The sequence below is a fragment of the Alligator mississippiensis genome, chromosome 9, assembly GCF_030867095.1.
Source record: "Alligator mississippiensis isolate rAllMis1 chromosome 9, rAllMis1, whole genome shotgun sequence".
Classification (NCBI taxonomy): Eukaryota; Metazoa; Chordata; order Crocodylia; family Alligatoridae; genus Alligator; species Alligator mississippiensis.
This window is the reverse complement of record NC_081832.1, coordinates 8,570,023-8,597,224: the sequence shown is the minus strand read 5'-3', so window position 1 is coordinate 8,597,224 and position 27,202 is coordinate 8,570,023. Positions and strand designations below refer to the sequence as shown.

Here is a 27,202-nt window from a genome sequence, read left to right as displayed (position 1 = left end):
CCCAAGATGGCGGCCGGGCCGCGGCGCCTGAGGAGGAGCCTCTACCTGTAGCCGGGGGCCGGCGCGCGAGGGGGCTATGGTGCGCCTGGGCGGCGCCTGCGGGGCTCCTTAAGGCGGCGACGGCAGTGGCGGCGGCCTCCCCGGCCATGGCGCTGAGGGAGCTGAAAGTTTGCCTGCTGGGGGTGAGTGGCGGGCGCGGGGTCCGGGGCGGCGGGATCCGCGCTTGCTCCTCGGCCCCTCTGACCCCCTGACCTCTGACCCCTCCTCAGCCCGCCTTCGTGTGAGGTGTCAGGCCCTCCTGGGGCTGCCCAAGCCTTTTCCCCCGCAGTGCCCAGCGTGGGGCACGTGTTACCCCTGGAATAGATGGGGTGAACGCCCCCCCTTCCCCCAACAAGGCAAAGGCCCCAAAGCCCCGCCGGGGTTTACTGCAGCCGCTGCAGTGACAGGGGCTCTGCCCGCTCCGAAATCAAGGAGGCGTCGCCAGTTGGACTCTGTTCGCCAGCTCAGAAACAATCACGTTTTCTTTTTTTTTTCCCTTCGGGGTTGTACTTTGAGCCGAGAGTCCTCATTTTCGGGTACGTCATCTTTTTTCCCTCGGTGCTCGTACCCGGATGCAGGCGGTGGGGGTCTCGGTGATTCCCGTTCGCAGGCTTTGGCGGCCACCTCGCCCTGACCCCCCCTCAGCCCGCTTTCGGGTGAGGTGTCAGGCCCACCTGTGAAATGGTTGGGGAGCGGAGGGGATAAGGGAGGAAGAGGAGGGTGAAGAAAAATTCTCTTTTAATCCCCTCCTCTCCCCCACCCCCCCCATGAGATGTATTTGTTTTCCTCCTCTTGAACAATGTGCTTATATAAGTCTTTAGAAAGGTTATAAACGCCATAAAACATAAGTCAGATGGTTTGAGTACCCATCATCAGTAAGAAAAAAATACAGATTTATTTTTAATTAATTTGTGTTGAAGTGTTTGAAATACATTTTTCTTAATATCTGTTGACTTAATATTCCCTAAAGCCTTATATGTAAGGAAGGCCTAGATTACCCATCCAAAGAGTGTAAAGTGGATAGTTTCATAGATGCTCGGGTCAGAAGGGACCTCAGCAGATCATCGAGTCCGACCCCCGATTGGGGTTCAAATGGCCTCTTGAAGTAACAACTTTGTGCAACGTTGATTTCTAATACATCTACTTGAAAGTAGTCACAAGACTTGTTATCATGTTGGTATAGTTTGTTGCTGGAAACTAGTATGGATGTATGCACCAGTTACAGTACATTAAATCATTATATGGAACATTTTGTAGGGCTATAATCAACTAGGCGTCTTTTTTTACTAGATGTATTCAGTCTGGAAGCTGTATCTTTTGTAAGCCTTAATTGTGGTAGTATTTCAAAAGCACATGTGCAATATAGTGTTAAATTGTCACGGTGGAACTTCTAAACCTCAGATCATCATCTTGAGAATTAAATGACTTCCTCCTCCTGCATCACTTGCAGCTGTGTAAAATTGTTTTTCAAAGTTACTTCAGGTATGTCATGCATGATGTTTAAGGCCTTTCATTAAGTTGGGTGCGACTGAATGAGTCAGGCTGAAACATGTAATGCTTGCAATAGTTTGACACTATTGATCTGCTTATATGTAGGATGTTATATCTCTTATTCATCTAAGTGTACACTTCAACACAATGGTATGAGGCAGAAGCGCTTTCTCTGTTTCCTGTACAAAAAGCTCTCGCTTGAACTAGGTATTAAGAACTTTCTAGCATTACAGTGTAACTTTTGTCTTAAGAGACTTTCCAACGCAGTGGGTTTTGTTTTTTTAAATTAATCACAGAACTATTTGTTTGAGGATACTGTGTTTTAACAGAGCTATCTTGTTTTCACTAGTGAAATTGCTGTGTTTTTATTTTTTTTATTTTTTTAAGGACACTGGTGTGGGCAAATCAAGTATCGTATGGCGATTTGTAGAAGACAGCTTCGACCCCAACATCAACCCAACAATAGGGTAAGAACCTTAAGTTATTTCAGCAACTTAAAACGCTGGAGGAATAGATCCTTTAACCCCAGTGGCACGCAAAAAGCACTCCCTGCATGTGTTAGCTAGCTTGGGTAAAATGTTAAATCTATCTAGACCATGTGTCTTATTGAAGGTTTAAGATTAACATTTGAACAGAAAAAATAGGAGCCATGAACTCACTGTTGGATCTACCACTGATTTAGGTGGCCTTGGACAAGTCATTTATGTCTTAATTATCAGCAGTAAGTTATCACATTTACATATAAATCACCAGGCCCATGAATAGCCATCCATTTCCATTAGTGTGTTAGTTGGTGGCCAGGCATGCAAAATGTCACACAGAAATAAGACATGGAAAATACATTTGAAGAACTGATTTCTATTTGTAAGTCAGATGTTAAGAATTACTATTCTGGCCCTTGCAGTTTCCATTGTTATGCAGTAGAGTAGGCTTAAAATCTTGTCCTATTTTATGAGTATGAATAAACACATGTATTCTATTGCTGATGCAGATATCAGTAACCATTTCTTCGTGGTGAGACTTAGCATACTTCATTAAGGCACCATTCTTAAACTTCAAAAGTAACATTATAATAACTATCAGGCTATTTCAGCTTTACAACAGTAATGGTAAAAAAAAACCCACCCCCAAAGATCTCTCTTTTGTTAGTTACCAAGGCTGGTTGAATATTAGCAATGATTAACGTTTTTGTCAACTGCATTAATATTCTTTGTCCCAGCTTCATTAACTAAATTGATATTCAATTAATATTCTCTTTATTAGACAATGTTGTGAAATTGAATAACTGCAACTAGTTAGTAAAGATCAAAAGTATGGTTTTTTTCCTCTTGTAATGCCTAGTTTTCCTTTTCTTGGTTTTAAATTACAGTGCACAAGTTTAGATTAAGTGAATGACACTCTGTAGAAATTGTGAGGTTTTTTTAATGTCCTTATTAACAAGAGCTAGATTTCAGAGCAGATGGATCATTTTTTGTCAGATGAGTGATTATGACTCTTAAGACCTGAGTGTCATGCCCACCTACAGAAGAGATTTCCCACCTGTAGGGTCATAAACTGGTGTTAAGGATCATTATCTCTCTGCCCTTCTGATTTTGCTCAAGAGAGTCTGGGAAGGGAGTCTCAAATTTGTTTGGTGTGTTCATTGGCCTGTACCCAGCCTATCTAAAAATCTCCTGGGGCACTGCAGTGGTTGCTTTAACTGACAACTTTCTTCCTTTGGCAAAATATATTGTATTTTTTTTAACCATAAGACAAAGCTCATCTCTGCCAATAAAAGAACTGATCAAAGACCATCATGAATCTTACCATCAACTTCAGGGGCAGTGTTTTTCCACTTTGCCTTCTCTGATATGAACATATAGCAGCATATATTTTTAAAATGTGCACCCAGTTCTTTCCAGTGGGGAAGGAGAGGATGAGAGGGTGCAAACCACTCATGATGGAAGTTGGTTATATCATTTAATGTATCACTGCAGAGTGCTCCATACTATAGCAATGAAGGTGATCTGGGGTTGTACAGAGAACAGAACCGTATTTTGAATTTGGCAGTAGGATTGGGGTCAAATGCTTAGCCTGGCCTCTTGAAGTAACGACTCTGTGAGACATCAATTTCTAATACATCTCCTTTAAAGTAGTCTCAAGACTTGATATCATGTTGGTATAGTTTGTTGCTGAAAACTAGTATGGGTGTATGCACCAGAACTTCTCGAAACAGATGTAGGAAGTTCCTATACACTGCATACTCCAAAAAATTTAAATAAGTTCATTTTGAAACTACTGTTATTTATAGACTGTCTTCACTTCCTGGCTAAATTTAGGTCTGCAGAATTATTGACTGATCACAGTAAGTGGCAAAATATATACTAAATTCAAAAGTAGTTGCAGAGGACTGTATTTTACAGCAATATTTACAACCCAGTGGCTTTGTCAGTATTCTCTAAGACGTTTGAGAGACATTCTTATAACCTTCCTCCATATACTTAGTAATCAAGTCTAACTGGCATAAACATTCATGAAAAACTAATTTCAAAGTAACTTACACGAATAGGTACAGAAACCAGGCATGCATTCTAAGCTTTAGCATCATCAGGATAAGCACAAATTGTTCTACTAGGCTGGATCCTGAGATCTATCTAGATCATGAAGTATCTGCTTTTTTGAGTGTCTTTATAAAACTGACAATATGCCTGAAGCTCAAGCCAGGTCAGAGGATGCTAGTTGGCTGAGAGAAATCACCCAGACAATGTAGTTCTAATTCCAGAGTATCTTTTGAATACCTGGTAGCTATCTGAAACTCCAGAAATACTCATAGTTCAAAGTCCTGATTTTTTTTTTTTTTAATCAGCATTTCACCTAATGAGAAACTTCTTTTTCACATTTAAATTGTGTTTACTTCCCTATCGAATTAATACGAAGGTTTACATGGAACTAGCCTTATCAAATTCAGAATATTTAGCTGACACGCAGGTGCTTAGTAGAAGTTGGCTGTGGGAAGCTTATTACATCAGTGGTTCACATACCACACTGTCTTACAACCTTCAGTGTCTCAACTGATCTTTACAAGCTTATGTGCTTTGACTCCTAGCTTCTCAAGCGGCTGCTGCCCTGCACATAAATCATGTCAGTAACCAAGGGCATCTGAGACACATTTGTTAACTCTGCCTAGAACTGGGAATTGAGCGTTTTCAATGAAGGACATACAACTCCATAATTCACTTCTGTGTTAACCAGCAAATTCAGACCTTAAACTTCAGGGTCGATGTAATGTGAATTAATTTATCCATTTAATTTTTATGAGTAAGTCTTTGTAATCTTAATAAACTCTCCTCCAGCAATATGTAAGTGTATGTCTAAACTCTGTCAACAGAACATTTTAAAAAGCTGTTCCCCATATCACTGATGTAACTAGAGTTATAGGTAAGGCTTGATTTTTTTTTTTTTTTTTTTAAGCCATCTTTCCTAGTTTTTTCTTTGTCAAAACAAAGCCATATTATAGTAAAGCTAATTATGATAATGAATGAAAGCCAGAAATGGGTTTTTCATAAAGACAGAATTCCCATTTTTAATAATAAACTACTTTACATTTAGATTAAGTAAGTTATTTTTCACTTTTGAATTTACTTTATATAATAACGAGCATAAAAATGGACTTCTATAGCTTTTTTTCTTGTACATTAGCACAGTTGCAGATCTGCAATGGTTGGGTTATGACCACTTAAAACCTAACTTTTTCCGTGGAATCTCTCAAAATGAATCTTGGTAGCATTAAAATTAATTTAGGTTCAGTAAAATCAGTTTCTTATAAAACACTGAGCTCAAACTGGTATTACAGTATGGCTGAATATTTAAAATCCAGAATTAGTTAATATCTGTTGCATGAGAATTCATACTTTAGACTAAGCTTTAACATACTAATGCATGCCTCTAAATAAAAATGGTTCTGCTACTTGCCTTTTCTGAAAAAACTGGGTAAATCATGGTCAGATGACTGACTGAAATAACAAAGTTTCAAGGTAATATTGAGATGTGAGGCTTTTCTTAGAAATAAGCTTAAAAAGATAAAATCTGACTTATTCATAAGCCTGATTAGTAGCAACGCTGATAATATTGCCTGATACTTCGGATTGTACAACCCTGTTTAAAGTTGCTTGTATGTTTCCAGAGTTTAACCACTTAGACTAAAAATTGTAATGGCAGGTGTTTGCTTTAGGCTGAATGTTTTTTGTAAAGTTTGAGCCAGAATGATTCAGTACAGGGTTGTAGGGGGAAATATAGTATTTTGCTCAGGTTTAAAAAAATTGCAGTAACATAATAGTTGTGATGTTCCATACTTTGGAAACCGAGCATGAAGTTTGTTAGAGGGACATCCATTGGGTTGAGGATGTCATTTTTGTTGCCGTGATAAACTGCCCAAATTTGGCAAAATTATGCCGTTTGAAAACTTGCACTTATCACATGATCAGTAACATTTCCAGAGATTTGGTCTTGAACACGCTTGAGCCAGTTGGCTCACAAAGTTGATACAGTTATTGCAGATGGTCCAGTGCAGAACAACTGAGGCAAAGCTGGACATTCCCTGAAATTTCAACGTTTTATGCTGAGGTAGGCAACCTTTTTTGGCTGCAGGCCCTCTAACCTCTGGGACAGAGATGAGTGTGCAGTTGCATGTTCAGGATTCTTCCACTACCACCAGTTGTCCCTGCAGTGGCACAGAGAGTGCCCACAACATTGAAACATGACATCCTCAGGCTGGATCCAAAGGTTGTGATGGCCGTAGGTTGCCAACCCCCGCTTTATGTGATCACATGCTATCTTGTTTTGAGCCCATGCCTTGTTCAGTACTCAGGATGGACAATGCTTACTTAATCAAAAGCTAATCAATATTTTGTCTTAGCCTTATGGTTCATTGTGTGGACCTGTACTGTGTTTACTGGATGCTGTTCAACTTCTGCTCTAAGGATGATATTATTTATCTCCCAATAGACATTTCTGTAGCACTTATCAGCTCACATGCACAAATTTGCCGTCATAATATACAAGACCTTGGCTAGTGGACCACTAACTTCAATGGGTCTCTACCCTTGTGTAGGTCTTGAATTCTGCACAAAGCTCATAGCAGGAATCGGGCCTTTATTTTTCATGCTAAACATTTAAAAAGAAAAAAAATATTTGTCTGACACCTTATCAGGGTCCATTTGCTTTAATAGTGAGTTACCAAAGACCTTTACCTAATAAGCTTTCTCATCAGGCTATCTGAAGGCAGCTTCACATGTCTTGCAGACTTCGTAGTTCATATTGTGTATTTGAGTCCCTAGTTCCTGTCTGCCTTGTTTTCTAAGTATTCAGTATTTGAAAAGGTCAAAAATAAGTTTAAACCATTAACAGAACACACACGCTACAAAAAGAATAATTTAAAAAAACAAAACCCTGTTGGTTAGAGGTACGCTGATACATCGGTCCAATATCAGATTGGCACCAATATAAAGAAAATTAATTGTATCAGAAATTGGCCTGATGTGGTCAGTAATTTGCCCGATTAAATGCCTGTGCAGAACATATGCAGCTTGGAGAGCTCTGTGCAGCTGGTAAGCCTCTTGTGGTGGAAGGGGCATAGGGGGGCAGATCAATGCCCCCCACAGTGAGGGAGGGAGTGTGGGACAGGAGCTGTGGCAGCCAGGCCCAGCCCCTGCTGGGAAGAGCCCTGCGCAGCCGTGGTCCCAGCCCCACAGCTTCAGCCCACCCTGCCCCACCCCATGCAGATCCAGGGGCACATGCCTGCCCTCCTGGGGTGCACTCAGCAGCAGGAGCCACCCCCCCAGATGAACTGTGGCTCTGTCCCACGCCCCACCCCAGTTGGGCATCGCCTGCCCCAGCCCCACTCCCTCCCTCACCACAGGGACCTTGATCTCCACCCTCCCACACATCCCTTCCCTCCCCTTCCACCACAACAGACTTCCCAGCTGCACGCAACTGTATCTCAGATTGGATTGGTATCAGCTGATATGCCTCCTTAAAAATCAGCTATCTGCAGAGCAGGCCCTAGGAGTGTGCGGGGGCTGGGCGGTGGCAAGCGGCTGGAGCGGGGGGAGGGGTGGGAGGGCAGGGTGGTGAGCGGCCAGAGCACAGAGCCAGCAGCTGCAGCAGAGCTTGTACAGCAATGTCTGTGGGGCCCTCCAACATGCAAGGCCTGGGGCAGTTGCCCTGATTCGCCTCCACCCCAGAGATGGCCCTGGCTGTCGGTATTGGCCCCCAAAATCTCTATCAGTGCACCCCTACTGTTGGTCTCTTAGTTTGCATCACTCAACGTAATGTTTCTGCTGAAAGAGCAGATGACACTGAAAACTTATAGGAGTGTTGAGAACTGTTTCACATTTCCAGCATTAGGTTTCAGGAGTTATACCCTACCCCTGCAGGAGATGTTTAGGTTCCTCACAGAGCAGCAAAGTAGGAAATTCTCCTAAAATAATGTTGTTTAATATGCTTGGGTGGTGGCACTAGAGGGGTCCCATACACACAATGCAGTGCTTGATGAAACTATATAATGCATTTTCTGGGAATGGCAGGGATTTACAGACATCAAGATACACTGATAGGAAAGTGCGCTTGAGGGCTTCGCTCTCCACTGCTTTATTCCCATAACCTCATCAAAATTAAATGGGAAGGTTAGCAGGGACTTCTCTGTATTTTGTGTCCACTCTGCTACTCCCTAGTGAGAGAGCAATAAATGAAACTGGTTGGTGACTAAGATTTTGAAGAGGCTAGTACAGTAATGAAGGGCTCCCATATGGACTGCCTGCAATATCTCCTTTAATTTCTATATGTATTTAGGGGTGTTTTGTGTATCTTGTGGTGGAGTACGAGATATGAAAAATGCTATCTTCTTTGGCAGCGCATCCCTACGTCTCCTATAGCTTCATTAGGAAGCTAGGGAGGAAGGTGGTGCAGGTTTGTTTACCAGACTTCTCCCCTCTATGTTCTGGCATACTAAATTGGGTGAATTCCATCCTCTGTATAGGTTACTAGTCTCACCTTTCGGGCCTGCTGCTTGGAATTAATTTCAGCCTGTATGTGTGACGGTCTTCATTGTTTTTATGCATGATAAAAAGCACTTCACTTTTTAAAAAATAGAGGAAAATGTTGTTATATATTAATATACCATGAAGATATATATTGTTTGGCATTTTATATATAAAAAGGGAGCTGTGTATTTGAACTATATTTTACTTATATTTGTATTCTGAAAACCTTGAACTTCTCAGAGCATCCTTTATGACCAAGACTGTGCAGTACCAAAATGAGCTGCATAAATTCCTAATCTGGGATACAGCTGGACAGGAGCGAGTAAGTAGAAATGTTGTTTTCCATCATTTTGGAGGATTCAGTGTCATCTGATTCTGCTAGTTATTTATGTTAACGTTTGTTTTCTTGCCTGATTCTTTCACAGTACTTTGGAGACAAATCTGCATGGATTCTAATGGAATGAGTTATCTTTCATTTTGATTTACTGTCTTTCCTAGGGAAAGTAATTTATATAATATAGGGTATTTTCATATTTTCTAACATCTTTATAGAAGTGGAAAGCTTACTGAGACTGCACCTGGGTCTGGAGCACAATTTTGGACAAAATACTATACGAAGGATAGTTACAAGCTAGAAGGGTACTAAAGAGGAAACCAAAGATAAGGATAGTGTAAAAAACAGGTTTCTGTTCGAAGGGACATTGCCAAGAGGAAAGCAAACTGGGGGATTTTGCAAGCCTAAAGGTAATAGCTTGCTTTCTTGAAAGCATTTTTACTTGCTTTTAAATATTGATTTATAGTATCTTTCACCAGCAAAACTCTTGGCATATGATAATTATAAAATGAAATGTATGAGCCCAGTTTCATTGTACAAAGCGAGACTTTAATTCTATGAATTTATGCACTTTACTGATGTGAGCAGTCCAGTTCAATTCAATGTTTGGAACTGTTTAATAAGTACAAATTACATGGATATTTAAGTACTGACAAGGTTGGTACTTAAATGTTCACACCTTGGATTTCAAACTGCATTACTAGTAAAAAGTAAAACTGACTTTTAAACGTACCTTGTTTCTAATTTAATAGTGGAGGTGCCTGTCAGGAAGACTTTTTTTTCTTAAAGAACAAACTTTAATAATCTTTTTAGGAATTTTATCTGAAGAGGGGTACAGCTTTGAGAGCATGCAGCAAAACTATTCAAAAGGGTAGCTGGTTTAAAACAAAGCCTCACAAACTCAAGTTAAAAAGGAGGTTGAAAAGAAGTGTCTTTGTGCTGCAAATAACTTTGTTACTTACGGACTACAGGCGGTAGAAAAGAAGGTGTAGCTATGAGTGTGTTGTCTCAGATAAAGCTTTGGACTCTGGAAGGGTAAATGCAAGAGAGAGTTGGTCTTAAATTGACACCCCTCTGCGCTTTCAAATGTTTATGTATGATCCTTTCCTGAGAAGTGAAATGTGAATTGCTAGACTGGTGCTCTTTTGCATAATGTTTTATAAACATGTCTGAAACCATTTGGCAAAGGACTTCCATTATGTATTGGAGTTCCATTCTGTTCATTTTAATCATGTTTGCAAGCAGTGGAAGAATGTACTACGCTTCATCCAAATTACAGCAGTCTGTGAGCAAGCATGTCTGTAAATGACTGGCAATTGCTACTGTGAGCTTGTGTCAAGTGCATGTTTCCTCTTTTCCGTCTTAAGCATGGCATGACACTTTATTTTTTCTGTGCAAGTTATATGACATTTTAGTGGGGTGGAAGAAAGACGGACATTATCTCCCACCTCTTGACTAAGTTGCAAATTCTGTAGACTACTTCTTCCATACTCCTGAAGTGTAAGGGGTCACTTTGGCAGCAAGATACATTTGGGGACAATAGGAAAGAAGAAACAAGGCTCTGACACTTTAAAAGGGGATCCGAATAGCTCTTCAGTTATGTCCTTTCCTACGCTTCCATCAAAAGTACTCCTAACAGCTATAGCTATTGCTCCTGTAAGCTTACCAATCACCAGGGATCCTGGTTTTCTCTGTTTAAAAAGCACAAATTCTCAGATTAACCCCCACCCCATCTGCATTTTTCCAGGATTAAAATTAAACACCATGATGGGGGGGGTGCATCAGTTGAATGCAATGTTTTATTGATGCTTACAATTTTAAAGCAATTTGGAAGCCTACTAGTGCTTCCATCATTATAATAAAATAAATTCTAAATACCTATGTATTTTTGGTATTTGATTTTAGTTTTTAATCATAGAAAATCAGAGCTCCCCCTGTCCCCTTCAGTCCTCAGGATTAGATATGGCTGCAGCTGTCTTCCCTCTCCCACCACCCCTCTCCCTCACCCTCTTTGTGGCACTGAACAGCCCTGATATGCTGGTGCCCTGCCCGTGCCATTGTCCCTCCCCCCAGCCCTGCCAATGCCCCTCAGTCATGATCCCCTCGTCCCCCTCCCCTCCCCTCCCAGCCCTACCAGAGGGGGACCTGAGCTGCCAGGGCTACAGGGTCTGCATCCCCCTGCTCCCCAAACAGTGGCACCCAAACCCCAGCTGCTGCCCATGGGAGCAGAGGATGTGGGCAGCCTCCATGGTTCAGTAGGTAGGACCCAGTGCAGGAGGGTGGAGAGGCTCAGTGCCGGAAGCACTGCGCCAGCCATGCCCAGTGGCAATGGTTGCATGGAGTTATGCCCCCCACTGCTTCTGGGTAGGCAGGGGACATCTCGCCATGGCAGCATGTCCAACGTGAAGCTCCCAACAGCAGCAGCAAACTTCCCACCCTGCTCTGTCCTCCTGCAACAGGTTCTACCCCCTGGGCCACAGGAGCCCTGCGGGGAGGGCAGCAGAGCGGGGAGCCCTGAGCCCACCGTGTTTTTCCTTAACGGAGAAAATTCACATTTTTTCCATGGCAAACAGAAAACCCTGATCCCTGCTGATCTCTCGCATCCTCCCCCGCCCCTTGCTTTTGCTATGCACACAGTAGGGATAAGAAAAGTAGAATTCCCTTATGAACTCTAATTCTGCCTTTTCAAATGATCAATAAGACCAGCTTGAGTTCTTAATTAAAAAAAAATAGGTTGTGTTCCTTCTATGTCTAATATGTACTAGTTCATAGTCCACTTCACAGTTTGCCATGAATTGTCTATATTCATCTGTGGAGAGCAAGTGACGTTCTAATGCTATTGAAGGCTATGGTAAAACTTGTATTAACTTTCATAGAGCAGGGATTTTGCTCCCAATTTTTCCTCCCACCTACCTGTCAACAGCTCATTCTAGAACTGTTTTTTATGGCTTCATAATTTCTTGGAGCTGAAATGCAAAATATATTAATTAGTTAGGTGGTCACCAGCTGGTCATCACCAAATTTGATTATTCCATCTCTCCTGGTGATAGCTTCCATTCCAGTCCTCATTCTGATGGTAGCTTTCATTTGGATCACTCTCCCTTAAACCTAACACTTCATATGCTCAAGTGCCAAAAGCAACTGTGTTTTGGTTTTTTTTCTTTGCCTATGGACAGTACAACATTTCTTTCTGCCACTGTCAGAGTTTCAGCCTTGTTATCTAACCCCTCTGTTGACAAATTCTCATGATTATGTTGACTCTTGCTGGCAATTCTACGTTAGGGTTCAAATCAGAATTGCCCTGCAGGGCAAGAAAACTAGACTCTTTGAACCGACAGCAAAAAGAAAATTGAATTTTTCTGGTAACATCTGTTTTGGTAAAGAGAAAATGTATTCTATCCTCTGACTGTTCTTAGGTGGAAAAAAGTATCTAAGTGTTAGCAGACAGGAAATGAGGGTAATGCAAGATTTGCAAATGAAATAGGGTATTACCCAGTATAAATAGGAATAAAAAAGCCAGGTTGTCAACTAATCCAAGTAGTGGTTTACCAAATATGTTTCTCCTTGCATCTTAAATACTTATTTCCACCCCCCTTCCCCTTGTATTACACTTCTCTAAGATGCGCTGACTGCACTCCCATAATCTCTCTTCTCACCCATGAACTTTGTATACAAGCTTACTCTCAAAACAATTTTGTAAGCCAGGTGTAAATGCACTGGATTTTTAAGGATTTATTGAAATGCTGTCAACTGAATTATGTTAACCAAAAAAATAAATTGGCATTTTATTAGAAGCAACAAAGTCTTTGTGAAAAGCCATGCTTTCTTTATAATTTTATTTTTTCATGGCCTTATTGCAAAGTATGCATATGTCAATATAGAAGTTTCATAAATCAAAAATTGCATTTAAGTTTCAGTTAATTATTTTGTTCCTCTCCTGATACTTCTCAGTGTTTAAATTAGTTACCTATTTCTAATCTATCAGTTTTTTAGAAACAGTATTAAAATTCTTCTAATGTATTGAAAAAGTGCCAGTCACATTCTTTAGACCATTATGATCTCTTACGAATTCAAAAAGGCATATTCTTATGAACATGTTGGAGTTATCTTTATATTATAGGCAAACATACACCAAGCATTCCAAAATTCACAATCTTGAGAATTAATAGCAACTACAAGGTAATTGTGAGACTTCTGCTGTTTTTTCTTTTTGATAGGTATTCAACATTTGTTGTTGAAGAGATACACTTGAAAAAAACAGAAGCATCTGTTCAGTTTTGTGTTTTCATGAATCTCTTACACTGGTTCTATGGGTTTTTGGGGTCTTGACTCATAGTTTTTTAACCCTTCGCTATCAGTAGCATATGCTATTTTTCTTTAACTTAGTTTTCTATTTACTTTCACAAAGAATAAAAGTATTCCATTCTGACCAGCCTTCTTCTTCCCCAGTGTTCAGAATTAGATACTCATGCTGAAATCTGTACCTAATGTAAAAATCTATAGATCCTTTTTTGAATCTGGGGCTTTAATCTGGACTGAGAAATTTCATTAATTGCTTTGTTACAGTGGAATGTGTCAGTAGTATCAACATACATTTGCCAAATTGTCCTTATCTAACTCTGCTTCACAGGAAACTTGTTGCTTGCAGCCAGCCTATTTAAATGTAAAAATAAGTTTTCTATGAGAGTAGTAGCAACTTGATTAATTGGTCACTGACCTACGTGGTCTCAGGCCTAGTGTCAAGCCATTCTGTTTTCATCTTGCAGTTCCGTGCTTTAGCACCAATGTACTATCGAGGGTCAGCAGCAGCTATCATAGTTTATGACATCACAAAAGAGGTAAGAAAATGTAGTTTGTAACATCATTTTACGAACTTTTGCTTGTTTTTAAATGAGGAGATCCTGACTCTTAATTTCCTCTCCCTTTCTGATATCAGGAAACTTTCGCAACTTTGAAGAACTGGGTGAAAGAGCTTCGACAACATGGACCACCAAACATTGTTGTAGCCATTGCAGGAAATAAATGTGACCTTAATGATGTAAGGTAAATAACTACTGACAGTTCAGTGCTGGTTTAACATCTGGTTTAAACTACCAGTACTAAGTATTTGTTAATTTAAAAAATTTCAGGAATATTAGGAGACTTTGAGGGATGTACTGTCATTTCAATATGCAAGGTCTTTAAACTAGAGCATTTTGTAAAAGGCTCGTAATATCAGACTGCTGTACCGTATCCTTTTAGCAAAGACTGGTCCTGCCAGACAAGGGTTCAGTGGATTTTTGTCAACACCCAAACTCAGATGCCTTTTTATTGCACCAGAATATAAAACACAGTGGGCATGGATCTGAGGGAAGTGGATCTGGAGGTGTTGGCCAAGAAGGCCTCAGGAAGGGTTCTAGCAGTAGTTATGCTTTTGAGATGGTTTGAACCCATTGCTGAAGTCTCAGTTAATAAAGCCAAACCTAGAAAAGAGATGAGTTTAGATTCTTGTTTTCTGGACAGGTAGGGAAAAGTACCTGCTCTCACACCCACCTTTATTTAGTACCCCCAGAACACACATTTTCAAAATGTTAGATTTTGTTTTTGCTGGGGATGACTATTTTAAACCTCAGCGTACACATTTAGTTTCAGAACGGATAAATGTGAAGACTTGTCTGAGGAGTTCATCTTTGGCTAAAATCGGAGGTGGGAGAGAAGAATGTTGAAACTATATTTGCAAATTATACTGAGCATGAACAACAAGTTTTCATTCTTTCGGGAGACTGAACCTATATGTGCCTGGAGCATTCTAGGTCTGATCTAAGGACTCTGAAAAGATACTAAATTCTAACAAGGAGTGGGTTTAGACAGTTGATTGCAAAAATAACGAGTCAGTAATACATTTATGTAACAGTAAAAGTTCCACCATTTAGTTTTGCAGTATCAGGGAATTTAAAGTCAACATGAACATATGTAGTAATTTCTGCATGTGTTTGTTAAATGTGAGGCTTGGAATTCATATCAGAAATGTGGAACTGGCTAAGATTCCTGTGGGGAAACTCCTGTCCTGCCTCTGTTGATCTGTACAATCTAAACTTTTTATTATCCTTTACATTTTAATGTGTTTCACTTGAATTTACATTTCAGCAGAGATTCTGTGCAGTGTAGCATCATGCATAGCTTGTTAGTAGCTTTGGGGTTCCTGTTGCTCAAGTGGATAGTGTAAGTAACACCCACAGTTTTATAGACAGTGGGCACATCTACGCGTGCTGTTAATGCACTGTAAGCTTACTGCGTAGTAAAACAGCTTACTGCATAGTAAAACTGTGCAGTAAGTTTTTTTCCTGGGAGCATATCTATATGTGCACCTGTCGGGAGCAAATTTTGCTTTTGATGGGAGCAGTTCAGTCCAGGGCTACTCCTGTCCTGTTCTGTCCCCCTACAACAGCCAGGGGGAGCTCCAAGCTTCCCTAGGTGCCAGCTTCAGGCTGGCAGAGAGCACCCAGTTCAGGCCTAGGCTCTGGGAGAACAGGGGGAGCTGTTTCGGGTTTGGGGCAGCTTTCTTCCAGTCCTGTGTCCTGATCTGCTGGGAAATTTACCCCTCCCCCACCAGCCGTTTCCCAACCCTGGGAACAGCTGCTGGGGGAGAAGACAGTTTCCTATTCCCCTACTGCCTAGGCTGACCAGGAGCAATTTGCTCTGTCAGCTGTCTACACATACACTGCTGCACAGTAGCTACTGCACGGTTAATCTACCTGTATCTACAAGTAGTAGCCAACCATGCAGTAGACTAATCTACTGCACAGTAAATGCTGTGCATGTGTAAACAGTGAAATTTTGCTGCACAATAGATTAGACTACTGCACAGTAAAGCACCTTGTGTAGATGTGCCAAGTGTCTTTTTTTTTTTTTAGAAAAACACCTCCTGATGGCCAACCACAGATTAGCACTCAGAAGCTATTTCATTCACACTTCTTAGATGAAACGTGGTAGCAGTGGTTTACTTCATATTATGATGCTGCCTACTTAACAAAATACCATAAACAAGTGTTAAGTGACTACATAAAAAAAAAAAAATAGAGGAATTGGTCCTTCTATGAGTAATGTGGTTCAAAGCAGTAGATGCAAAATTACTTGCTGAATTTTCTATTAATGTAATGATTATAGTTGCTTAATCTGTTTCCTAAAATTAAGAAAATGTCTTTTTTTATTCACAATGTTTTGTTTTCTTTTTTTAGGGAAGTCATGGAAAAAGATGCTAAAGACTATGCAGATTCCATCCATGCAATATTTGTAGAGACCAGTGCAAAAAATGCAATAAACATAAATGAACTCTTTATAGAAATTAGTAAGTATTTCTGTAATTAAAATCTGTGGTTTTATTTTTCTTTAAGGGATGCCAAAGCAGAAAGTTAGATTGCTGTATTCAGTCTATAATTCTGCTGCCAAGAGTATCTTGGCTTCATGTTTGTCACCAGTGGATAGGGATTCAAGAATGCAAGATGAGCTGCTAGTTTCATGTCATTTTATAACCTCTAACGGCTTCTGCTCAGAGATTCTAAACCCATTATGATCACCCACTCTGCTGGATAAATAGCAAGCAGGGCACTGCTGTTAGAAGTCAGTGTCATCTTACTGTATCTGTTGTTGAATGTTTGAATTTAGTACTTCAAGGTCACTGAAGGATGAGTGAAGGAAACGGCATAGGAGATATCAAAACCTGTAAAAGACGTGTCACAACTTACATGCACATGAAAGGGGAAGTTTTGGAAAACACAACATAACGGTTTTAAAAATGCATTGCAATCCTCGTTTGAATTAGTTAATGGATTAGCAGTTGCACACTTATCACATGCTTATTATCATATTTTCTCATATACATCATACCCATAATATAATATGTACCTTTGTTCTTGAAAGACAGAATGAAGAGAAAATATTTTGTAAGCGTATGCTAATTCTTGAGACTAACTTGCTATAAATGTCTCTCTTCTTCCCTCCTCCCTCTTCATAGGTCGTAGAATTCCATCAACTGATACCAACCCCCAATCTAGCAGTAAAGGTTTCAAACTTAGAAGACAGCCATCAGTGACAAAACGCAGCTGTTGTTGACTTATCCTTTAAGAAATCAGACTTGTTTATACAGTAGGTGGTCTTGGAAGTTGATAGTTCATGTTGGGTACATACTGCTGGTCTTAAATTCTTATCTGCCTGATGTTCGTGGACCAGTTCATCTGACATGTATAGGCTTGCAGAAGAGACTACAATCATGATAATGTCAGCCTGTTTACTTACAACACATAATATCTCATGTATTAAAAGGGAATCCATCGTCATATGTATGGCCTTGCTTGAAATGAATTTCAGTATGTGGATGGTAGGACTGAAATACTTAATAGTTTATAATCAAGACTTTGTAATGCTTTCTAAAAAGGGAAATGAGCACTTTTTGAGGGTCTTTGGGAATGGGAGCAGCAGTGAAGCTTAAAATTTAGTCATAAGGCAATTCTGCTTTCCTTTGCCATTGTTTTAAATGTAATTATAGCTAATCCAAAGTATGAGACAGTTGCTATTAGACCACTACAGAATAAGTTACTAAAAAAGGGTAATGAAGAAACAGTCCCTCCAGTCCCCAAATCCCAATTTGCACTTTTTATTTAATGATATTGTAGGATATTAAAAAAATAAGCAAACAACAGATTTTAAACCACAGACAATCTTACCTTTTCATGCTGACTTAATCACTTAAACATTAATATGTTGTTTATAGGCAACTTTGTTTAAAATAAAGCAAACTTAGGTGAAACTCTAAACCATAACTGACTGACTGATAACGGATGCTGTCAAGAGTTCTGTTAAGACTTAAGGATTATAGGGAAAGCTTTTAATTGCTTAGCACGTGTAAAATGTTAATACTATATTTATGAGACCACTGCCTAAAGTATTATAAATTATGTAAAAGCAGTCAAGAAATCAGTTTCCTTTCCTCCTTCCATTCTTCACTCATGGATAGAGTCCTGGGAATCTCCAGCTAGTCTATCCTTGCCTGTGAGGTCTTGTACCCCAGTCAGTGACCTCTTCCAAAGGAAAGCTGCCTGTCCCTCTCTTCTGACCACAGCTGAATTTCTCCTTGATAAGGCCAGTTGAGATTGCCGTTGGTGCAGCAGAAGACCTGCCCATCGGGCAACTTGTACCTGCAGTGCACCCAGACCCTGCTGGCTTGTAAGCAAAAAATGTAAACAGGGAACCAAATCAAGTCATGCATGGTAGCGTAGATCGTTACCTCTTGGCTCCTGGGCCTTGCCCAACCCTTATTTTTGTTTTAAGAATATCAGCTTTTAGCTTATGTTGTGGTGTTTTAGTACATTTTATATTAAGCTATGAATTGACAATACCCTATTATGCTATTTTCATTATTTATTTTTAGACTCCTGCCAGCTGTGGTAGGAAACATCTCTCTCTTGAGAGAGAACATTTTAATAAACTCAAATATGTAAAATACTTTTTTTAGATTTTAATATTAATCTTAAAGCCATTTTTATGATATTTGTTCTTAATTTTTGATTTGGCATTCTACCATCCCAGTTATTTGGGCTGAAGAAAATTTAGAAAGAATATATAGGTAATGAAACGGCTTATTTCAGACTAAGTTGTTATTTCAGAGCCCTGTTTCAAAGCTATTCTTAAATAAAACAGTTGAATTCTAACAGTGATATAAAGCATATTCTGAATGCAATTAATAGGCTTTAATGAATTGTGGGGACTTTTAGGTGCACATCTGTTTGCAATTGTATAGATATGCTGTTTGCTTTTGCAAATAAGGTTTTTGTGCATGCAGATCGTGTTGCATGCATATAAATCGTAGCTGGTTTGAAGCCCCTGCAGAAAAAAATGGCCCAAATGGAACATTACAATAAAGACAAAACTATGTTCTTATGTGCAGCATTCACATCTAATACATAATATGGCTGAAATCTTTGTAACATTAGAACCAAATATGCAACTATAGACTTTAGTTACAATGTTATATCATATCTTTTACAAAACTTTAAAAAATGTTACTACTATGCTGGGTAACCTTGTTCTTTGGGCCTGATTATTTTTTAAGCAGTTAAACTAATGTGTGTAATTATATACCTAATAATTATAATAATAACTACTTGAAGTATTTGCACAGCAGCAGTCACAAAACTGCCTAATTTGTTTGAAAATCTTGCCCTAACATCCTTCAGTTAAGAAACTGTAGATGTGGTTATCCACTTAAGCTCGTATACAAACCATATTGATCTCCGAGCGAGTCCAAATGGTTGTCAAACATTGTATTCTTCTGTGACTTGTGCAATTTTTGTAGTGGAGATCTGTCTTTCAGAGCAACAGAAAACTGTTCTGGGGAGGTTTCACATGTTTGTCAGCTTCAGATCATCATTTTGTGATGTGTCTTTCATAATCTTATGTTGTTTTAACCCCCCCATCATAAACCTTAAACTATCTTCTTTTAGTTGCAAGTAATCGCTATTTTTTCAGCTTCTCTATGAAGAGAGATTTCGTACATACTGCAGCAGGGTCTCTCCAGTCTCTTCTTCCTATAGTTTCTGTGTATTATGCTTCTACCAGCAAGCTGTTGGAATTGGCAGAACTTCAGAAAATTCCTCTCTTCCAATTCTACACCAGTGCTGCTGATAGACATGGAGGAAAGAAAAAACACACTTTACCAGAAGAAGCGGCGCATTAGTTCAACCTGGCTCTGTAACATCTGAATCAGCATCTGGTTCAATCATCTATTACAGGGGTTATCAACCAGGGGTGTACACGTACCCCTGGGGGTACCTTGAAAAGGTTCTGGGGGTACACAGGGACGGGCAGGGACAGAGTGCCACCACCCTGTGCCGCTGCCTCACCAGAGTAGGGCTGGGGCGAGGCAAAAGCAGGGCCGTACAGATGCCATGCTGCAGCTGCTCCGCCACTTGCCATCCCCCTTCCCCCAGGGGTACACTTATCTAGGTTTTCAACCTTTTTTAATAAGTGATTCTCAAACTTTTTTTTTTCGTGGACCACTTGAAAATTGCTAAAGGTCTTGGCAGACCACTTAATAAACTTTTTTTTTGTTCTACATATCAAAGCACACAACTCGTTTTTTAATATCAGTTGTCTTACCTTTCTGATGCGGCGGATGTGCCTGTTTTTTGAGCAAAGTTCTGGGAAGTTGGGTGTAATGTTTGGTAACTTTAGCCATAAGTCACCTTTCTATGGACCACCTGAATGGAGCTCGCGGACCAGTGGTGGTCCACAGACCACAATTTGAGAACCTCTGTATTAGATAAAAGTGCCAGAAAAGCTCCACTGAAGCACCCAATCTATACAGACGTTGGCTGAGCTGTGTCAAACTAACACAGTGCATTTTCTGGATATGTGCTGGGCTCGGTACAGGAGCGCACAGAGTTTAAAGTTAAGTACCATTTCTTGTGGGGATTTTTTTTTAATGTCTGTAAGCAGCCCAAGGCATTAGGTGCTTTACTGTCTTTCATACAATTTTATCCTTTGCCTTGGATTTTAGCAGGCTTATAGATACAGCATTTGAGGATAAGAGTGTTATTGCAAATCTGGCAAGTTTCCCGATGCTGATCATATGGGGGGGGGGGAGAATATCTGTTAGAAATCAAGAGCATTTTTCAGGCAAGCTAGCAAATCAAGGAGCTTCAAATACATTCATAATCTAAATTATCACTTCATTGTCCTATGAATTAAAAATGCAGGTATAAGCTTGTAAGCTTCCTAGTCAAACCAGTTTCCTTATTACTGTGCCTGTTTAATACATGCATTACTTTAAGAAAAAATGAGCATTTGAATGTAGGTTTGTTTGGGGTTTTTGGTTTGTTTGTTTGGGGGAGGGAGCGGAGGAGATTGTAGCTTTACCACCTTGGACAGGAAATATCTGTCCCTTTTGGGTCATCTCACTTTGAGTCTCACACCATTGCACAAGGAAAATATGTCAGACCAAGTTAATCTTTTATAGAAGTGTTTTAGATTAAGCTACTCATTAGGACCATGCTTGTTTGAAATGTCAGAACACAGAATGCTGAAATGTAAGTTCTTTGATCCTAAAGAAAGCTTTGTTATTTCCTTTGCCATATCTGGAGGCTGGAATACAAATAGAATTACCATCTCCTTAGGAACAGAGACATGTATGTAGTTCACTGTTTACTTGATACAGAGCCAAGTGGTTTTCTTGTAAATTCCATTATATCAGTTTCTCTCATCAAGCCATCCTCATTCAGATATGCTGTACTACGTTTGGCTGCTGCTGCTTATACTTTGCCCTCAACCAGCTTCTCTGCTAATTTCTTCAAAGGTTGGCCTTTTTACAGAGAACTAAAGGACAGGTCTTTGGAGGTGATAAGCATCAACTCTTCCAGCTCACTGTCTAAGAACACTTTTTTTTTTCCCTCTGAAGTTTGGAGTTAAGGAGATCAGCACTTTTCAAGAATAGCCTTGTAGGGTTTTCTCTCTCCAGACTTGCTTGTTTTTCAAAATGTACTATGTACAAACTAAAGAAAAGTAGCTTGACTTAAGCAGTTGTTGCCTGGATATGCACGCTCCCGAATGCACAAGATTTTTGCTCCTCATTACAACAAGCTGATGTAAGTCCTCAATATACGAGTAGAAATTGCTTCTCTGCTGTATGTAGCATTACCACATGTTATGTACATGTTGACTGGGTTCCATTAAACCTTTAATGGAATAACTTATCAGTTTGCTTCAGCAGAAGGCAGAAACTTGAAGGGGAGGCCAAATTGAAAATTTTCTTAGCAAGTTGGAGTTGGAATTCTCTTGAGATATAAAGCAACTGTTGATGCCAATAAGTTAAGATTCCTAAGGTATTTGCTAGAATTTATTAGAAAAACACCTCTTTTTTTTTTTTTCCGGAAATCAACTGCTTGTCTTGCCTTTCTTCAGCTTTAAATCAATGTAGGCCTTCGCTTCTCTTGAAGTTAGTTGAGGCTAAACTGTTTGCATGAAGTGTTCCAGGATAAGACATTTGACAGAAATCTTAGGCAAAACAAAAATCTTGATGTGAAATTGGATGTACATAACACCAAAAAATGTTACTATAAGGCTATTTAATGTGAATGTTTTACTTACCTTGAGAGGGACTAGCTGCAGGAAAAGTTAAAATGTCCCTCTAGAGTTTTGGAAATCAAATCCTTTAAATGGAGCAAGAGAATGGTCATTCATTGTTCACTGTCCAGCTCATCAGGAAGAAGCCATCCTTTGTATATGCTAAACCCTTCCCTTTAGTTGCAGAAAGTAATTATTCAGGTTGAATATCTGTATTCCATGAAGATGTTAAGTCTAAACTTCCTTATTTAACATTACCAGTAATGAACATTGTATAAAATATTTAAGATTTTGAAGGGGCAAAGAAACCTAATCGATGTTGTTTGGATGGCTTCTCTTCTTGGTGAAACTGTCCATAGTGCTCCGTTGAGAAACATGATGTTCTATTTTTCATGTGTTGGATCAGCAATCTGCATGGACTATCTTAGGAATTGCTAATTTACAGGAGTGAGACTGTCTGTACTGCTTGGACTGCTACTCCTTTAGTAAATCTATCTTATAAATGGCAAAAACTAAACAAGTATAAAAAATCAAAGGAAATATTAAAAAATTACAAGAGTATGGATTGTTTACTGGTTTATTGTTACCTACATCATTCCTGACTATCTTATTTGTTCAAAGAACTTCAGGGTTCCTTTCTAAGCTATTGGAAGCTTTAAAAAACCAGTTCATTAGTCATCCCAAGACCAGAAATCCAGAAATGAGAACTAAACAGATATATGTATACTCTTAGTATCCTGAAATTGCCAAGAGTAGGCTTTCTTCGTGCATTTTTATGCAGCTGTAGTTACTCGCTGAAAATGAGAACTATAGCTGTTTGTAGATGTTTTAAAAAAAACGTGCTTTACTGGGAGAAGCAGCATGTTACTTTGACCTGGCTCTGCAGCATATGTATAGATCGGGTGCTTCTGTGGGGATTTTTGGCACTTTTATCTAATATCACTATTGGACAAAAGTACCAAAAAAGTCCCATTGAAGCACCTGTTCTATACAGATTTGGGGTGAGCCAGGTCCAACTAGTGCAATACCTCTTCTGGGCATGTGCTGGACTCAGCGTGCTCAAGTAAAGCACCGCTTTTTTACATCTACAAGCAGCCAATGTGTCTAAAACCAAACTACTTAGAAACTCAGCATAAAACTCTACAGAAAACTGACAGAATGTTCCTACCACATCCCCGGCTATACGTTTTATTAAGCAAGAAGAAAACCTTATTGCATGCAGAAATGAGCTGTTGGCATGTAATGTCATTGGATATTGAAGGTAGAAATAAAAACATGGCTTCTAGATGAAAGACCTGTTATGTCAGCTGATCTCTTGCTGGCAAAAGAATGATGGCAGATGTCCTGTCAAGTGGCTCCAACCTGCAGAAAGAACCAAGTTTGAAACAGTGATTTTTCTGTTTCTTTTCTTGGCTAACAACTGGGTGCCAACATTTTTCAGGTCCTCAGTTACCAATGCTTATTTCAGAAAAATGCCTTCTGATCCTTTGGATCTTTGAAAAAAATCAATGCAGATATTTCCAGCTGGAAACAAAAGTGCCAGATTTGGTTATCCTGTTTTGACCCTCCCAAACTTTGTCCAGGGTCTCCGATTGACCATCCTCTCCAAGATTTCCTAAGAGATCTAGAAATCTAAAAGTAGAAAGCTTTAATCTGAAACCCTTGCTTGAAATGCAGGCTTTTAGAAGACTGTAATGGTAGATCCCATAATGTGAGGGCAATGTAGGGTTTGATTTCCCAAATCTTAGATTGTGAATCTAGGGTCAGGTTTTTCAAGAGAGCTCAGTCTCTGTGTAGGTACCCAGTTATGGAGTGGTCACATTCTTGGAAAATTCTCTGGAATAGTATGCCCTTGAATTCTGAGTATTACTGAAAATGGCAGTGGTGCCAGAACTTGTAGCAAGGCTAGTACTATCTAATAAAAAAAACAATAAAATTTTGACTAGGCTTCAGGTTGACTGTATCTTTACATGTGAAATGGGTGGCTGCATTGTATCCCTTTGCACCTGTTGAATCCTCCACAAAAGGGGAATGATAAATGACTCTTCTTCCCAAACAATTGCTGGATTTGGCACCCTCCCCAAAGGAGCAATCCTGACTTCCTTGTTATGTCATCCAAGAACTTGGCAGTGGGAGTCTTATATTTCTGAATCAAAGCTTACTTCATGTATTGTGGCAAAGTAACCAATTGCCTCTCAAACTACGTAAAGGTATTTCTTTTTATTATAGACTGTTGAATTTATTTGTTTCGTTCCTTTTTTGCATATGTACAATTTGACACTCTCTCCTAGCATTAGATATAAGCCCCACTTTTCTCTCTATCCATTCGCTGCCTTAACTTTATTTTTCCCGTCATACTCTATTCAGTTGTTGCTTGTGAACACACTCTATCCCCTCTTTGTCCGTGCCTTGTTTAGTTACTCATTCTGTGATGTGCATGTCCTATGTTATTAAGCTAATTCTGATTCCCTGACAACTTGTTCTGTGCTTCCTGACTGGATTCAGATCGGAAGAGGTAACAAGTCTTTTTTCCTTTGTTCTCAAGATTCTTACAAGCATCTGCCATTACAGCAAATATTTGTAAACCAAATGGTAACTTGTTAGTACAGCCTTGTGGAACAGTCATGAAAACATAGCAGGCAAGATGCATCTACTACATCATACCAGGGTGATGACAAAAGCCTAATGAATTATTCACCTGGGTTGACTTGACTTTTGCTAGGTTCAGTTAAGACTTCAAGAATAGGAGATTAACTCATTTAATACAGGATATCGAGGCTGAGATATTGAACTTGGGCTCTGTGCTCACTGAAACAGTGATAGAAATGGAATAAAAACCTAAGCGGAATTTTTTTTTCTATTTTGGCATTTTTTTCCCCCTACTTAAAAATGGAGAAAAATCATTCCATGTGTCTTAATTTTTTAGCTTAAAAATAAATTATGGCATTTAAGTTCCAGTGATTTAGGCACAGATGTAATAATCTTGATAAACATATAGCTCTTGCAATGTAACAAGTATTTGTCTGCATTTAAAAAAAAAAAAGGAAAAAAATTAACCTTTGTACCAGCAATTCTAGTTCTTCTTAAGTTCTGCCTTCTAAAATACTATATTGGGTTAATTTGGTGCAAAGGTTAAAAGGTCGGTGCCTTCTTAATATAGCATCTGTTAAAATAAAACTTAAGCCGCTCACAGTTACAGAAGCATTTATAACACTGTATACCGCACAGACTTACAACCATTACTTCATTGCATGAAATGTAGCCTGTTTACTAGTGATAAAATATTGTAATGATGAATTGCCAAGCTTATGAATGTTCTGAGACTTGATTTTTTTTCTTTTTTTTTTTTTTCTTCTTTTTTTACAGTCTTCTCTTGGGCTGGTCCTGAGAGTGTACACAGTATGTCTGTATTGTTGGTTTGTAGATGCTGATGAGGAAAACTAGACTTATGATCTCTCTCTCTTGTTTGAATTGTTACATTCCCCACATAGCACATAATCTGCAAACAAAGATATTTTGTTGAGCATATTGTAAACTGCTTTGTTTCAGCTTAAGCCTTCATAACCAACTTTTTTAGTGTAATAACATGCTGAATCACTACCAGGTTGATGTATTGTGCAAAAAAGGTGTAAACATTTTATTAATAAAAATGCTTTGTTTATAAATGTGATTGCTTTATTTCTTCAATATTTCTCTAACTGTCCCAGTCTTCAAAAATAATAGGTATGCGTCAAGGACAATGTGCAGGAAAGGAGTTATAGGAAATACCTCAAGACGGGGAAAGCCATAAGTAACACTTTGAATATCTAATTTCTAGAAAGAATCTGGCACCTCTCATTTATCAGTCAGAAGTAGAAGGCTTCCTGGCACAGGTGCACGTAGGAACAAACAAGATATGCTTGTGGAAAAGGGAAAAGACAAATGGCAAAGATGAAAATATGCAGCTTCTGTCTAATGTTCACTTGTAAACTAACTTGTAGGAAACTGCAGCTCATCAACTCCAGGACGTGACAAACTTCTGCCAGTGTTAGGCTGTTAAATGGGTTGCTTGTAATGTATTTTTCCAGTCAGACTCTCAGGAGTATTGTTTGGGTTGGGCTGTTCATTTTGACTGGATAGAATAGGCTTTTTAAAATAGTTTTATATCATTTTGGGAGGAGTGGGGAACCCCACCCTTTTCATGTATAAAATATTAGCTACTGAACCTCTAATTCACACCCAGTTCCTCAATGCATAGTTTAACTGCATCAAGTAATATGGTGATTGCAGGACAAGGTTGTGCATCTTGTGGGCCCTGTTCAGATCAAATTTGCCTCTAGAGCTTTGGAGTCTGTAAACTGTCATGTTTGGATGTATAAGTTAGAGAAGGTGTAAAATCAATGTGATGTAAAGGGACAAGGAAAGCTAATTTCCCAGGAATAGTTCTTGTCCACATGGGTATAAGATCTGGGTTTAGAAACGAGACTACTTGCTTCTGTGTACACAATCAGTGACCTAACTCGCACATTTGAGTGCAGTTGTGCACACACAAGTCATTCATGCATACAGTTTCCTGATGGGCTTGTATTGTGGTAGCTGAGTGAACATCACAGGCACATACAGCTTATTTTAATATGAACAATTAAGCCAGAAAAATTAAAAAACATAATACAGAAAGATGGTTTTTGATGTATCAAAAGCTTTTTAGGAGGAAGTAGGGTCAGAGAGACAAAGTCCTTAAAAACGGGAAGCACAGTTGGAGCAAGATGAGGCGAGTTCCATGAATTTGACCTCCTACAGGTACTGTGGCCTCCCACTGCTTGCACGATTGTGGTTGCTGAAGTCAGTGATCAAAGTGGCTGCTGTGTTCAACAGCCTGCAAAGCTATGGTGATATTCAACTACAAGAGAATTATTATAATCTTGCTTTTTGGTTATGCAGCGGTGTGCTGCTGTTGTAAGGCCAACTCGCAGAGGTGCAGCCTCTGCATACTGAAAATGTATTGAGTGTATTCTGTAGTGATGCTACCTCCATTCAAAATGCTGTCCCCAGCTGTTGGATAGGGGGGGAATACACTCCTTGCCCCTCTGAGCTCTCAATCATTTACCTGTAACTTGAGACACTTTTATTTTTTGCCCTGTGAGTTTGCTTCCACTTGACTTTGAGCATTGCAGTCAGCATACTGATTCTGTGGAAGATTACATAGACCACAAATTTAGCAGCTGTTTTTAAATCCAGGCAAGAC

General features: G+C 39.4%; 2 protein-coding genes across 2 annotated transcripts in view; one reads left to right on the top strand and one right to left on the bottom strand.

Annotated features, from left to right (window-relative positions):
- The window catches only part of LOC102565812 (serine/threonine-protein phosphatase 4 regulatory subunit 1), a 32,704-nt gene extending 32,556 nt beyond the window's left edge, over window positions 1-148 (bottom strand). Inside the window, exon 1 of the mRNA XM_019484493.2 lies at window positions 46-148. Coding sequence (XP_019340038.1) covers window positions 46-148 — 103 coding nt within the window. The remainder of the gene's footprint in view (window positions 1-45) is intronic.
- Window positions 100-25,643, top strand: RAB22A (RAB22A, member RAS oncogene family). The gene is made up of 7 exons (XM_006271756.4): window positions 100-182; window positions 1,918-1,997; window positions 8,790-8,871; window positions 13,650-13,721; window positions 13,820-13,926; window positions 16,101-16,210; window positions 16,877-25,643. The coding sequence occupies exons 1-7, from the start codon at window positions 147-149 to the stop codon at window positions 16,972-16,974; spliced, it is 585 nt and encodes a 194-aa protein (XP_006271818.1). The 5' UTR covers window positions 100-146; the 3' UTR covers window positions 16,975-25,643.
- Window positions 25,644-27,202: the final 1,559 nt, after the last annotated feature.